At 41.7% G+C, this 12,509-nt stretch overlaps 1 protein-coding gene across 1 annotated transcript in view; it reads right to left on the reverse strand.

Annotated features, from left to right (window-relative positions):
• The window catches only part of STT3B (STT3 oligosaccharyltransferase complex catalytic subunit B), an 85,386-nt gene that overhangs the window by 32,903 nt on the left and 39,974 nt on the right, over positions 1-12,509 (reverse strand). Inside the window, exons 4-5 of the mRNA XM_069958635.1 lie at positions 3,124-3,189; positions 1,189-1,288 (exon numbers count right to left, since the gene is read on the reverse strand). Of these exons, the coding sequence (XP_069814736.1) occupies positions 1,189-1,288; positions 3,124-3,189 (166 nt within the window). The remainder of the gene's footprint in view (positions 1-1,188; positions 1,289-3,123; positions 3,190-12,509) is intronic.

Below are 12,509 nucleotides of genomic sequence, written 5' to 3' on the forward strand. Positions count from 1 at the left end.
AGAACCGTGATGGCAGTCTGCCCATTTACGGAGGATTTTTATTTATTTTTTCCTCTTTTCTCTATAAATTTTTTTCGTTAGCATCTTTAGAATTATAAAAAGCGCCCCGTTTGGCCTCATTCTGACAAGCTCTATTTTTTCATTTCTAGGCAGGTATGACAAGCAGAGCTGTAAGAAATCTGGATGACAACTGGTGACTGAGCTGTAATGGCAGCTAATAGGGTCACACCGCTGTAACAAAACCCATTTTAAATCTCTTCAGGTCTGCTGGAAGATATTTAGTTGTGCAATAAAGCCTTGTTCCCATCCTTGTTAGGCTTCATTTAATAAATTGTGTGTCTGCACAGACCAATGAATTGGTTAACATGGAGATATTCCAGTTTGGCTACAATTGCATGCACTACTCATGTACAATTCAGTCTATGTTAAATTTACAGTAAAGTACTAATTGCATTAATAAAAAGATAAGAAATTAAAATTCACATGCCCTATAGACATGTCAAATATTTTGACTGGTTAGCATTTGGGTACTTATACCTCTTTCAATCACTGGAAAGTTTGGGGAGAAGTGCTTAACTTAGTACTTCTCTCCATGCCGGAGGAGATTGGCCCAATAGACAGAATCTCTTATGTGAAGAAGCAGGGAGAGAAGCACTTCGCTGAGCACTTCCCACCAGTCACTAGAATGAGCTGGGAGAAGTTTCAGCACCCAGTCTCTCAATGATCAAAATATTTGACATGTCTATATGACATGTTAAAAATGTTTGTTTGTGTTTGCGTTTTTTTAACACTTTAAATACATGAGCCCTAAATTTCTAACACAGGAAGAGAATAGGAAATGCTGAAAAATATTGAGAAGCTGATGACAAATAGCAGACATAAGAGTATCCAGGGAACTAGCTAATACAAACATGCAAATCATCAGCTCAAGGCTTAAGAAAGATGAACCCAAAGCAGAATAGGGTCCCTATTATATATAGATTATAGATGTGGTCACAGTATGGTGCTTCAGTGAAGCAGAATATTCTCCTCTCTACAACTACATAATATAGCATGGATTGCACTATGCCAGTCATATTAACCCCCCAAGATTCCTTGTAGTATGGTGAGCATTAGATCCAAAGGACATGTGATACTATACTACTCTGCTGTCTATCATCTTGCCTTTTGTGTTGCATAGTTACTTACCTATATAGACTCTCTTGCTGTAACGCTGCATCAACAGTAACACAAACACATGAAGTGGAATAAGATTGATGATAAACACGTAACCACCCCAAGCAGACACCTAAAAAAAGGAGGGAAGAATACAAAATAAACATAATGCCAATTAATTCAATGTCAAAGTGATGATACATTGGTGGGGGTATGACCTCTACACCCCCCATTCATCCTGAGCACTGTATCACCTTCCTGCACAGTGGTGAATCCAGCCACCCATCTAGGGGGAACTGCATACAAGTGACTAATGCCCTGGTGGTATGCCAGTGGTAGTGCCCCTGAGTGCTTCTGAGGCAAGACTGCTGGAGTTGATGATAAATGATAGGCTCTTACAGCAAATAAAAAAAAAAACTATCAAACTTTATGATTACGGGTTATCAGTTTCCATTAGAATTATTTAGAAAGATTAGCTTATTATTAAGATAGATTAGCATTTAATATCCTAGCTTTGGAAGATAATCTAGGTGTAGATCACTGGCTTATATTAAATCACAGAAAATATATGAAACGCACAAGGTAAGAGAATACAAATGATGGAAAATGGGGTTTTTCTGTAATTATATTAAAATAGGAAAACAAAGATTACACATAATTGGTGACAATGAGACGTTTAGCGGGCCGTCTTATAGTAAGACTGTGCGCTGCAGTAATAGCCTGTGGCTTGACGCATGCATTAATCATTGCAGCCCACACCTGGAGTTGCCACTTTAAGCAGTGTGTAGTCCAGGTACCAGCCGCAATTATCTCCAACGCTGGTGGCTAACAACTAGCGCTCGTGATTCCCTGATAACTCTGGCCAGCATTTGACAGCTCTGGCACCAGCTTATTGCTGTGAGAGCAAAAGGGTTAAGCAATGAAAATGCATAACACCCCCAAACCTCCTCTCATCATCTCTCGGTGGAGAATCACATGGCTCCGATATGTTTTGGGTCTACTGTTGGGCAAAACACCCAACTTCTGGTTATCGTTGCCACCAGCTGCAGGTTCTTTAGACTTTATAGTAATGTGTATGGGAACCTTAAAACAGCCTAAACCATTTCCCCCTTAAGGTGGTTTTCTCACTTTTATGAATGACGCCACATCTTACTACTGGACCCCGCAATTGTTCAGATCTGCTACAAATTAGCTGCAGATTTTGCCAATCCCTGAAAAATACTGATGAACTGTGAAGGGAGTGTAGTGGGGTCCCTGAGGACATAGAGATGCCATGACGTACATATTCATGAAATCTCATCCATTGTTCTTTGAGGCTGTAAAGAATGTAGACAGACTGGAAAGCTTACAGTTAGTGTTGGCAGTCTTCTCCGCGCTATGTGATAACTACCCTGACTTGTATTCTTAGGTATTATAACCATTACTGTGTTTTGCCATGCTGTAGGATGATTGGTGACATAACGGCCGCCACCACACTGTCAAATCTTCTGAATTATGTAGTGATGGGGGAGAAGGGAACTATCACAATACTATCAGGCAACTTAGGTAGAAAACTAAATGACAGCCATATTGTTCATCCCTCAGAAGGACATCTCCAGGACTGTGTGTTTGTGCCATAAGGTTTTCTATCACACTGGGAGTATTAGTACTGATGGAGCAGACGGACGGCAGATAGAGAATTTTACAGTGGCAGGTACAGAGCTGCACCATGACACCAAACACATATGCCATCTCTGCAGGTGCAATGGAGGGAATGAAATAGACACATTAGCCAGTGTCCACACTACCAGCAGAATATACTTCGTGAAGAGCCTAAACTTCATAAGCTAAAAATTCAGGCAAATATAAGCTGTGATACATGGACAAAGCATTATACAGACCTGCAAACTTTAAAGTCTAACAATCACATAGTTCTATTGTGGCCAAAAATAAAAAGGGGCACACCACTTTCCTCGGAGCTGTACTTACCATGTAAAAATAAGATAAACAGCAGCATATTGTCCAAAACACCGAGCCCGTTTTCACAGATTTCACCTGCAATGACAACGTATAGAAAATGAAAACAGGAATCTAAAAGATATGCAAAAGTGTATTAGTTTCATAAAATTGGATAAATCCCGTTCACAGTATCCTACATAAGGGTTTGTAAGTCCAAACCAGGGATGATAGATAAAAGTATAGTAAAAAGATTTTTAGCTTTTCTTTGTTGTGCACCTATTTTAGCTTACAAATACCAATACAAAATACTGACCAAGACACTGCTGTGCCAACGTGGCCTTATCAGAGGGTAAAGAAAAATTGTAAAACAAGTCCTTACTCAATGGAAGTGGCTATATAAAGAAAATATATATATATACATTTTAATGAAGTTATTAACAAAATAGGTGAACTTTATTAAAGCAATGCATTAACAAAAACAAAAAATAAATGACTGTCTGGAGTGCCCCTTTAACGTTAGGGGCTGCCCAACACAATCACTTTGTCCATGACTGTTGACTGTGCTAGAAGCAGAGCGAGTGATGGCAGCAATTACTGCTCTGTCTGCAGATGCTGCCAGACGCAGCAATCCTGTTGCACAGGCTCCCCCTGAGCACTGTATATAAAAATATATAGTACATATGGGGGGGCATTGCTCTGCTACTAGATCACAGCAGGAGATTGGGAACTACATTTCCTGACACAAACTTTCTTCCAGATACAGCGCCTGTCTTCAGGCTATGCTCACACACATAGCATTTATTGTGCATTTAAATGGCATTAAGCATTTAAATGGCATTAATTACCATTATTTTGCCACAAATTTGCGATTTCGCTGTGAAATATTCGTACTTCAGCTGCGAGTTGGCAAAATCAGTAATATTTTATTGCAAATTGCGCAATTCACTGTAAAAAAAAAAAAATGTGCTGAACTAAAGGAGAAGTCCGGTGAAATTTTTTATTAAAGTATTGTATTGCCTCCCAAAAGTTATACAGATCCCCAATATACACTTATTACGGGAGATGCTTATAAAGTGCTTTTTTCCCTTCACTTACTACTGCATCAAGGCTTCACTTTCTGGATAAAATGGTGATGTCACCCTGCCATCATCCTCTCCAGCAGCCACAGCCCGCACAGCTCTGGGAGTCGGGTCGTGACATCACCATTTTATCCAGGAAGTGAAGCCTTGATGCAGTAGTAAGTGCAGGGAAAAAAGCACTTTATGTGCATTTCCTGTAATAAGTGTATATTGGTGATTTGTATAACAATAGTTCAATAAAAAATTTCACCTGACTTCACCTTTAACTGTAATTAAATGCTGTATGTGTGAACAAAGCCTCAGTTTGGATGTTTGCAAATGGAGCAGAGTTGAAATACCACACAAAATCTGGAGATAGGAGGTGGTGCAGTTTTGCAAGAAAGTAGCTGTGTTTTTTGTATTTGCAATATATCCTGCACATGCCTTCCTCACTCCCCCGCTGCTGGTCTTCCAGAACCTCAGTCCCACTGCACAACGCTTCTGTGTTTGGAATGGGCATGTGGATATGGCCACTCAGCCAATAAGTAACCATAGTATCGTCCCGCCTCGATTGGAGGGGTGGACATAACTAAATGCTGGACTAGGAAGTGCAACTAACACATAAATATAGTGCTTTGTGAGATGGAGCTACCAGGTTATATAAACAAAACACTAAAAAGGCACATAGGGCCGTATTCAGACGATAATCATCCCGTGGAATAGAGGGCAACCATCAGCCAACATCGTTCATGTCGGCTGATCGTTGCATCACTTGTTTTACCGTGTATTTAAAATCATTACTCTGCTAACCCTGTCTTGCTATCACAAAAATAATCTATCTTCCACTCACTACAGAGATGGTAAGTAGTATATCACTAAATGAGCTACAGTCTCATAAGTATTGTAGCATAGGGCTGCTGAGATAATTTAAAACCATAGGAACACTGCCTCCACAACTAGTTTCACTCTGACATGAGCGTAATCAGGTGTAAGGCAAATCGCAAATCTGTGATAGCAAGACAGGGTAAGCAGAGTAGTGATTTTGAATACACGCCATTTCTTTTATATAATTTATTAAAAGTTACGTTTTACAATGAGGTTAACCTAGGTTTCAGTGGGCTCAGTGGCCAGGCCCGGACTGGCCATAGGGCAGTTCTGGCAAATGGGCCGGTCCGGACCCCCTCAATACCCGGTTACTTCCTCCCCCAACTCCTGTAAACTCCTGATGCTGCCCAGCCAATCACACGGCACTGCAGCATCAGGAGGTTACAGGCTGTCTTACTTGCAGTTCGGCCTCCTCTTCTTCCTGTCCCGGGAAGCCCCGCCCCCTGCCAACCCTGTCACTGACATGCAGAATGAGCAGGCATCGGCTGGGCTTGCTCATTTACATGTAAGTTCTGGGTCCTGCAGAGATCACATGACCTCCCTCACTGAAGGCCCGGAGCAGCGTCTGTGTGTGACTCTCCTCCTCCCTGTCAGCAGCAGCAGTAGTAGTAGTAGTAGTAGTAGTAGTAGTAGTCGGAACAGAGGAGGAAGCAGCAGCAGCAGCAGAGTGTGTGAGTAATGGAGGCACTGGGGGAGGTGTTATGTATGGGTTCTGACTAAATCACTACTGCACCCACAGACCACTACTACACCCACCATTATACCCCCAGACCACTACTACACCCACCATTATTCTCCAGACCACTACTACACCCACCATTATTCTCCAGACCACTACTACATCCATCATTATGCCCCCAAACTACTACACCCATCATTATGCCCCTAGACCACTACTACACCCATCATTATGCCCCATAGACCACTACTACACCCATCATTATGCCCCCAGACCACTACTTCACCCATCATTATGCCCCATAGACCACTACTACACCCATCATTATGCTCCTTAGACCACTACTACACCCACCATTATACTCCTTAGACCACTACTACACCCATCATTATGCCCCCAGACCACTACTTCACCCATCATTATGCTCCTTAGACCACTACTACACCCATCATTATGCTCCTTAGACCACTACTACATCCACAGTTCTGACTAAATCACTACTGCACCCACAGACCACTACTACACCCACCGTTATGCCCCCAGACCACTACTACACCCACCGTTATGCCCCCAGACCACTACTACACCCATCGTTATGCCCCCAGACCACTACTACACCCACCGTTATGCCCCCAGACCACTACTACACCCACCATTATGCCCAAGACACTACTACACCCATCATTATGCCCCAGACCACTACTACACCCACCATTATGCCCCAGACCACTACTACACCCATCATTATGCCCCAGACCACTACTACATCTATCATTATGCCCCCAGACCACTACTACACCCACCATTATGCCCCAGACCACTACTACACCCATCATTATGCCCCAGACCACTACTACATCTATCATTATGCCCCAGACCACTACTACATCTATCATTATGCCCCCAGACCACTACTACATCTATCATTATGCCCCAAGACCACTACTACATCCACCATTATGCCCCAGACCACTACTACATCTATCATTATGCCCCCAGACCACTACTACCCACCATTATGCCCAACATTACCTGGAAGTGGCACAATTGCGCAGACAGAAGAAACCTCATGGTAGCCGTGGTATATGTTGTATATGTCTGTGTACAGAGCTGTGTGTAGTGTATATTGCTGTGTACAGAGCTGTGTGGGGTGTATATTGCTGTGTACAGAGCTGTGTGCGGTGTATATGTTGTATATGTCTGTGTACAGAGCTGTGTGCAGTGTATATTGCTGTGTACAGAGCTGTGTGCGGTGTATATGTTGTATATTGCTGTGTACAGAGCTGTGTGCGGTGTATATGTTGTATATTGCTGAGTACAGAGCTGTGTGCGGTGTATATGCTGTGTACAGAGCTGTGTGGGGCGTATATGTCTGTATTTGTATATTTCTGTACTATGTATTTATGTGCTCTAATATAGTTCCTATCAATACCATTATGGGGTAGAGAAGGTTTTCTGATCCCTTTTTATTTGATGTTTTGTATATGAGGGTCACAGGGGCCTTTCTATTATATGAGGACATAGAGGGAACCTGGCTCTAAATACTACAAGGGGCATAAAGTGGGCGCTGTAACAGCGTGGAACAATATAGATGGGGAGTTTGTATAGAGGTGATGATGGTGCTGGAGCTAAGAGCCTATAATGTTTGTCTGGTAGACTCTGCATAGATGATGCATAGACGACCCCATGCGGTAAGTGGGCCTGTGTGCTTTGAAATGCCAGGGCTGATTTTCAGTCCCAGTCTGGCCCTGTCAGTGGCCCTATGTGCCTTTTAGTGTTTTGAACTAGGAAGTGCTACACAGCGGGACTAGGCTACGAGAAGGGCAGGTGAGCAGGAAGGGTGAGTACAGGTTATTCTACCTATTACCACCGGACTGAGCAAACTAAAAAACAAAGTGCTCCTGGGATAATCCCTCTAAACTTAGCTTGTAAAGTGCTGATGATAGAAGATGACAAGATGCTGCTCAATGTTTCCGGTCTAACAATGTGATACAATTAGCATCTTTAGTGCCAAGTTTTACACAATTCATGAAATGTGTGGAAATCATCACCATGAGAGTTTTGTTTTTTTCTATAATGTACTGCTCATTTGTGGTTTCCTTCTATATTATCTAGATGACTTCTTGGTAGTGCATAGGAGGATGCCGGAATAATAGAAGCTTACAGGATAACCAGAATGCTACAGCACAAATACACGGTTTTCCACTTTAAAAGGGCACTGTCCTTCTAACTTTTAAAATCGACAGGGGATGTGAAATAATGCATGTTAAAGCAGTTAAAACGGCAGGAAACCTTCAAAGGAGACTCATCAGCAGCCTTTTTGTGGACTGAAGTAAAAGGTAATGTAACTCATGTTAATTTGTCAATCCAGCGCTGAGATATAAGTTTTAGAAGTTAGAGATCAAGCCCATGGGGTAATGGGGTGCTTCCGTGGGCTGCAAAAGCCCAGCAACATTTGGCTGGTCATTTTAAATAGGATGGGCATTGACTTAGCTGTTTTAGGAGAGAACGGGCCAAACTTTCATGGACTTTTGCAGCTAAAGGGAGCAATGGATAGAAATATAAGTTATATCTCCTGATACAGGGTAAGAAGCCTTATTGTACAGTTCATTTAGTCAACAAAAAACTTCAGACATGCCCCATGGCTGGGACCTCAATGATCACTATATAACGGAAATAGCCAAGTGCATTTCAAGTGACTGGGATCAGAAATGTATCCTATCCCAAGAACAGAGGAGAAAACTTTCTAAAACCACCAGTGCACTTTTGCTTGTTGTAGGGCTCATGGACTCTGATATATTGCGGCTCGGCTCTGCACACGGCCCCTTACTGTACTACCTTAAGACATATTTCATATAGAGCTATATTGTCCGCTTCCATAACCACTTGTCAGGAGGTATTCTCCCCTAGAAGCATGTATGGCAGGGCGCGAGGCTGTACAGGTCAGTCTTGTGCCAGAGTAGTTGAGGGGGTAGTGCAAGGCACATTCTCTGAATGGTGTTAAATCCCTGAGTCATGACCTTGCACTTGGCATAAACAGAGGATATGATCTGCCCAGAGCATTCATTTATAGGAGGATTGTTGGTAGAGTGAACCCCTTCATGTGTACGTCTGTTTAACAACGATATATTCCTTGCTATCCATTACTTACAAAGTAATATAGAACACACGTAAGACCATTAATTTACACCTATGCGGTGGCTGGGTTAGATAACTACACAACACTGGACTGTAAATTACCACATTTTCTAGAATGAGAATCACTGAAGCACATTCTGTGCAGTCATTGCTGCTGCAGGGACTGCTGAGAAACTTTAACTCAGAAGCCTACTGAAATGTTAATGTTGCTGTGTAACACAGTAAAGGCTGCAGAAAGACTAGCAGAATAGGTCGTGAATACCTGATGAGTGGGGTCTAACCACCTGGACCCCACTGACCTCAGGAATGGTTGAATGGAGCACTGGCACTACCACTATATTTAAATCTATTGGCATAATGGAGATGGCTACGTACCAGACACAGCCGTCTTTGTCAGGCCCACAGAGTTGAACACACCGGCAGTGTACATGTCCAACTGCTCAATTAAAACAGAGGCAAAGGACCAACATTATCAGTGGATCTTGGGTAGTTTGAGATGGCACTGTGGTCAATGGTGATCGTGGTAGGACAGCGTTCTAGATATAGTGATCGGAAGGATCCCGGCACTCACCACAATATAAATGCCATCAGTATTGCACCCATGTTTCTGTACAGCATATACTAATAGGCTGTCTTCTTGGTAGGAAATTGATAGCAATGACAAATGGATGCAAAAAAACATATTGCATTTTTAATACATAATTTTTTTTTATATACTGACATGAATACCCCAGATTATTATGGGAGCTACTTTTTACAGTGCGTAAAATATGGATGTCATACAGGTGGCAAATATGATTGTGTAAAGGCAGCCTTAATGGTGTTACTGTCATTTGTAGTAACTTTTGACATGTCCTCAAGCACAGCAAAAGTTACTGATCGCACTGGGTCTCACTTCTGGGACCAACTGCAATCCTGAGATACACCAGGGGGGACTGTGCAGCAGCACATCTCTTCTTGGCTGTCAATCAAATCAGAATCATTCACTTTAATTATAGTCTACAGACTGAACAAGTCCAACGTTCTGCTGTTTGGGGAATAGAGCAAACTATTACATACTTCACCCAGCTGTATCTCAGGATCGCAGCAGGTGTCAGAAGTGTGATCCAATGCCATTTGTAACTTTTCACATGTCTAAAAGTTAAAGTGTAACTGTCTTAATTTTTTTTTTTTTTTTTGCAGAACTCAGTAGTACAAGCAATTTTAAGAAACCCTGCAATAGGTTTTACTAAGCAATAAAGCCCCTTTCTGTATTTAAAAAGCTGTTTCCTAGCCTAGTTGTTATTTAGATCAAATCTGCTGCGGCATTTCCGCAGGGTGTGAGATCCCTGGATCTCTTACATTGGGAAAAGGGCTACCAGGTAGGGAGAGGCAAGGGCCGCTTTATGGGTCTTTTGTTTTCTCCTCTGTCCCGTCTACTAGTGTTGCCTTGTCTATTGCTTGTTCCTTGTTTGTCTCTTGATATAACTAGAGTTTGGTTAGAGGCGATAAGGGGATGGATACACCCAGAAAAGGGCTGTAGCTCTCTTTTATTATATTGATCTCATAACAGCCATGATGGTTTGTAAACAGTGATGTTAACTTTACCCCCCTTGAAATATGTATGAGAGCTTCCTAATTTTCTCTCTGTATCACGCTTCTACCTGTACATTATGGTGCTGGCCGTTGTAGGCCTTTGTTTCCTGACAGCCTATGTTGGTCTCTGTTCATTTATTGGAAAATTAATAAAAATTCTTTGTAAACCAAATCTGCTGCGGATCCGCAGCATAAAATCTGCTGCCATTCAGAATTTTCTATGCATCTCTATAAGAGCACTCTATAAAAGTTCCTCTGCAGAGGATGACGGTAAGAGACATGGCTTCATCCTCTGAGTCTTCTGCACAATAGGGAACTATCAGGTTAGATTCGTCAAGCCTGCTGATAGTTCCCCTTAAAGGGGTTGGCCACTTTTTTCTTTTTTTACACTACACTCAGTTCTTGTACTGTGGCCTCCATCTTAATTATGCTGGTCTGTCCCTGCCTGCTCTCCCATCCCTGTGTGCAGCTAGATGGCTCATCTATCTATGCAGGGCTTCCTATGGAGAAGCATGTCACAATATACGTCACAGTGCCTCTTCCACCGCTTGGAGGATGCACAATGATATATCACATGCTCTTCCATAGCCAGCTATATACGGACTGTGGTGCTGTCCAGCTGCATGCAGGGAAGGGGGGAGTGGGCAAGGTAATTGCAAAGAACAGGGCTGCAATGCAAGGACTACATATTAGTAAGTGACATACCATAATTATTACTTAATGTTAAAAAAAAAAAAAATCCTTTATAAATAAATCAATCAATCTGGGAATAATAATCCGCTCCTATAGCCAGTAGTACTTTTCTATATTGAAAGCACAGCACGATAGGCAGTTTTACCATGGAGGTATGAAAATGGAATTTCGACAATCTCTTTTCTGCCTCAAGCTCTTTCATTATCACAATTTCACTTTCATGTACTTTACTTTGACTAACAACCTGGCAGGTAAACCATCAATACATTATTCACTGTAGCGGAGGGGAAGCAGCCTTTACAGCCGAACTAAGATGACAGGCCATACACAGGCCTTAATGATCACAACAAAGATTAAAGGGAAAGTCCACATTACTCAGTACAGTAGACTATCAGCTTGGACACATTCTGTGTTCTAATCACCCTGAAGTTAGTAACCTTGTGTTAGTCTATGTCAATATCCAATTATAAGTCCATTTCACCTACTGACATAAGGTTATACTTTTCCAGGTTTAGTATCCAGTGATTGCCATAGTGGCATTTGTCACCAAGGTGGTCTCACTGGAAAAAAAAAATTATGGGTTTCCTTTTTTTTTTTAATGGTCCTTACACTACCTTGGGCTATGTTCACATTTCATTTTATGCCATACAGTGGAAGTATATGCCCACATACCCAGCAAAGCTAGCTACACTTTCAGGAAACGGACAGAAAGTAGTCACAAAATGACTACATCCTGCCCATTCAAGTCAACAGGGCCGTCGGCTACATGTCAGGCTAACTTCAGCATCCTTTTTTTCTCACAGGCTTGCGGTGTAGGGCCAAAAAAACAAAGTGAACCATGCCTTACTGGTAATGTTGGCGTATACCTCCGCTGTATGGCAAAAAATTAAATGTGAACATAGCCTAAAGTAGTGTAAGGACAATTTAAGTGGGACCACATTGGTGACTGGACACTAAACCTGGGATTAGTATAACTTTATGTCAGTAGGCCAACTGAACTTATAATTAGATATTGACATAGAATAACACAAGGTTTCTAACCTTAGTGTGATTAGAACACAAGTTCCGATGTATTACTTGTCAACCTAGTCTAAAAGAAATTCCAAAACTAAGGCTAGGTTCAGACTGTTTTTGCAATCCGTTTTTTTAACCATTTTTTTTTTGCAAAAAAAAAAAAAAAAAAAAAAAAAGGATGGAAAAAACTGATGCATTTGTGTGGATCCTTTTTTATTTTTATTTTTTTTTTAACGGACACAAGTAGTGTTTTTTTTTTGTTTTTTTATAATGGAAGTCAATGGAAAAACAGATCAAAATGGATGCACACAAATGCATCCCTTTATTTCATCTGTTTTTTGCAATAAAACGGATTGCAAAAACGCAGTGTGAAC

This window comes from Dendropsophus ebraccatus, chromosome 2 (assembly GCF_027789765.1).
Source record: "Dendropsophus ebraccatus isolate aDenEbr1 chromosome 2, aDenEbr1.pat, whole genome shotgun sequence".
Lineage (NCBI taxonomy): Eukaryota > Metazoa > Chordata > Amphibia > Anura > Hylidae > Dendropsophus > Dendropsophus ebraccatus.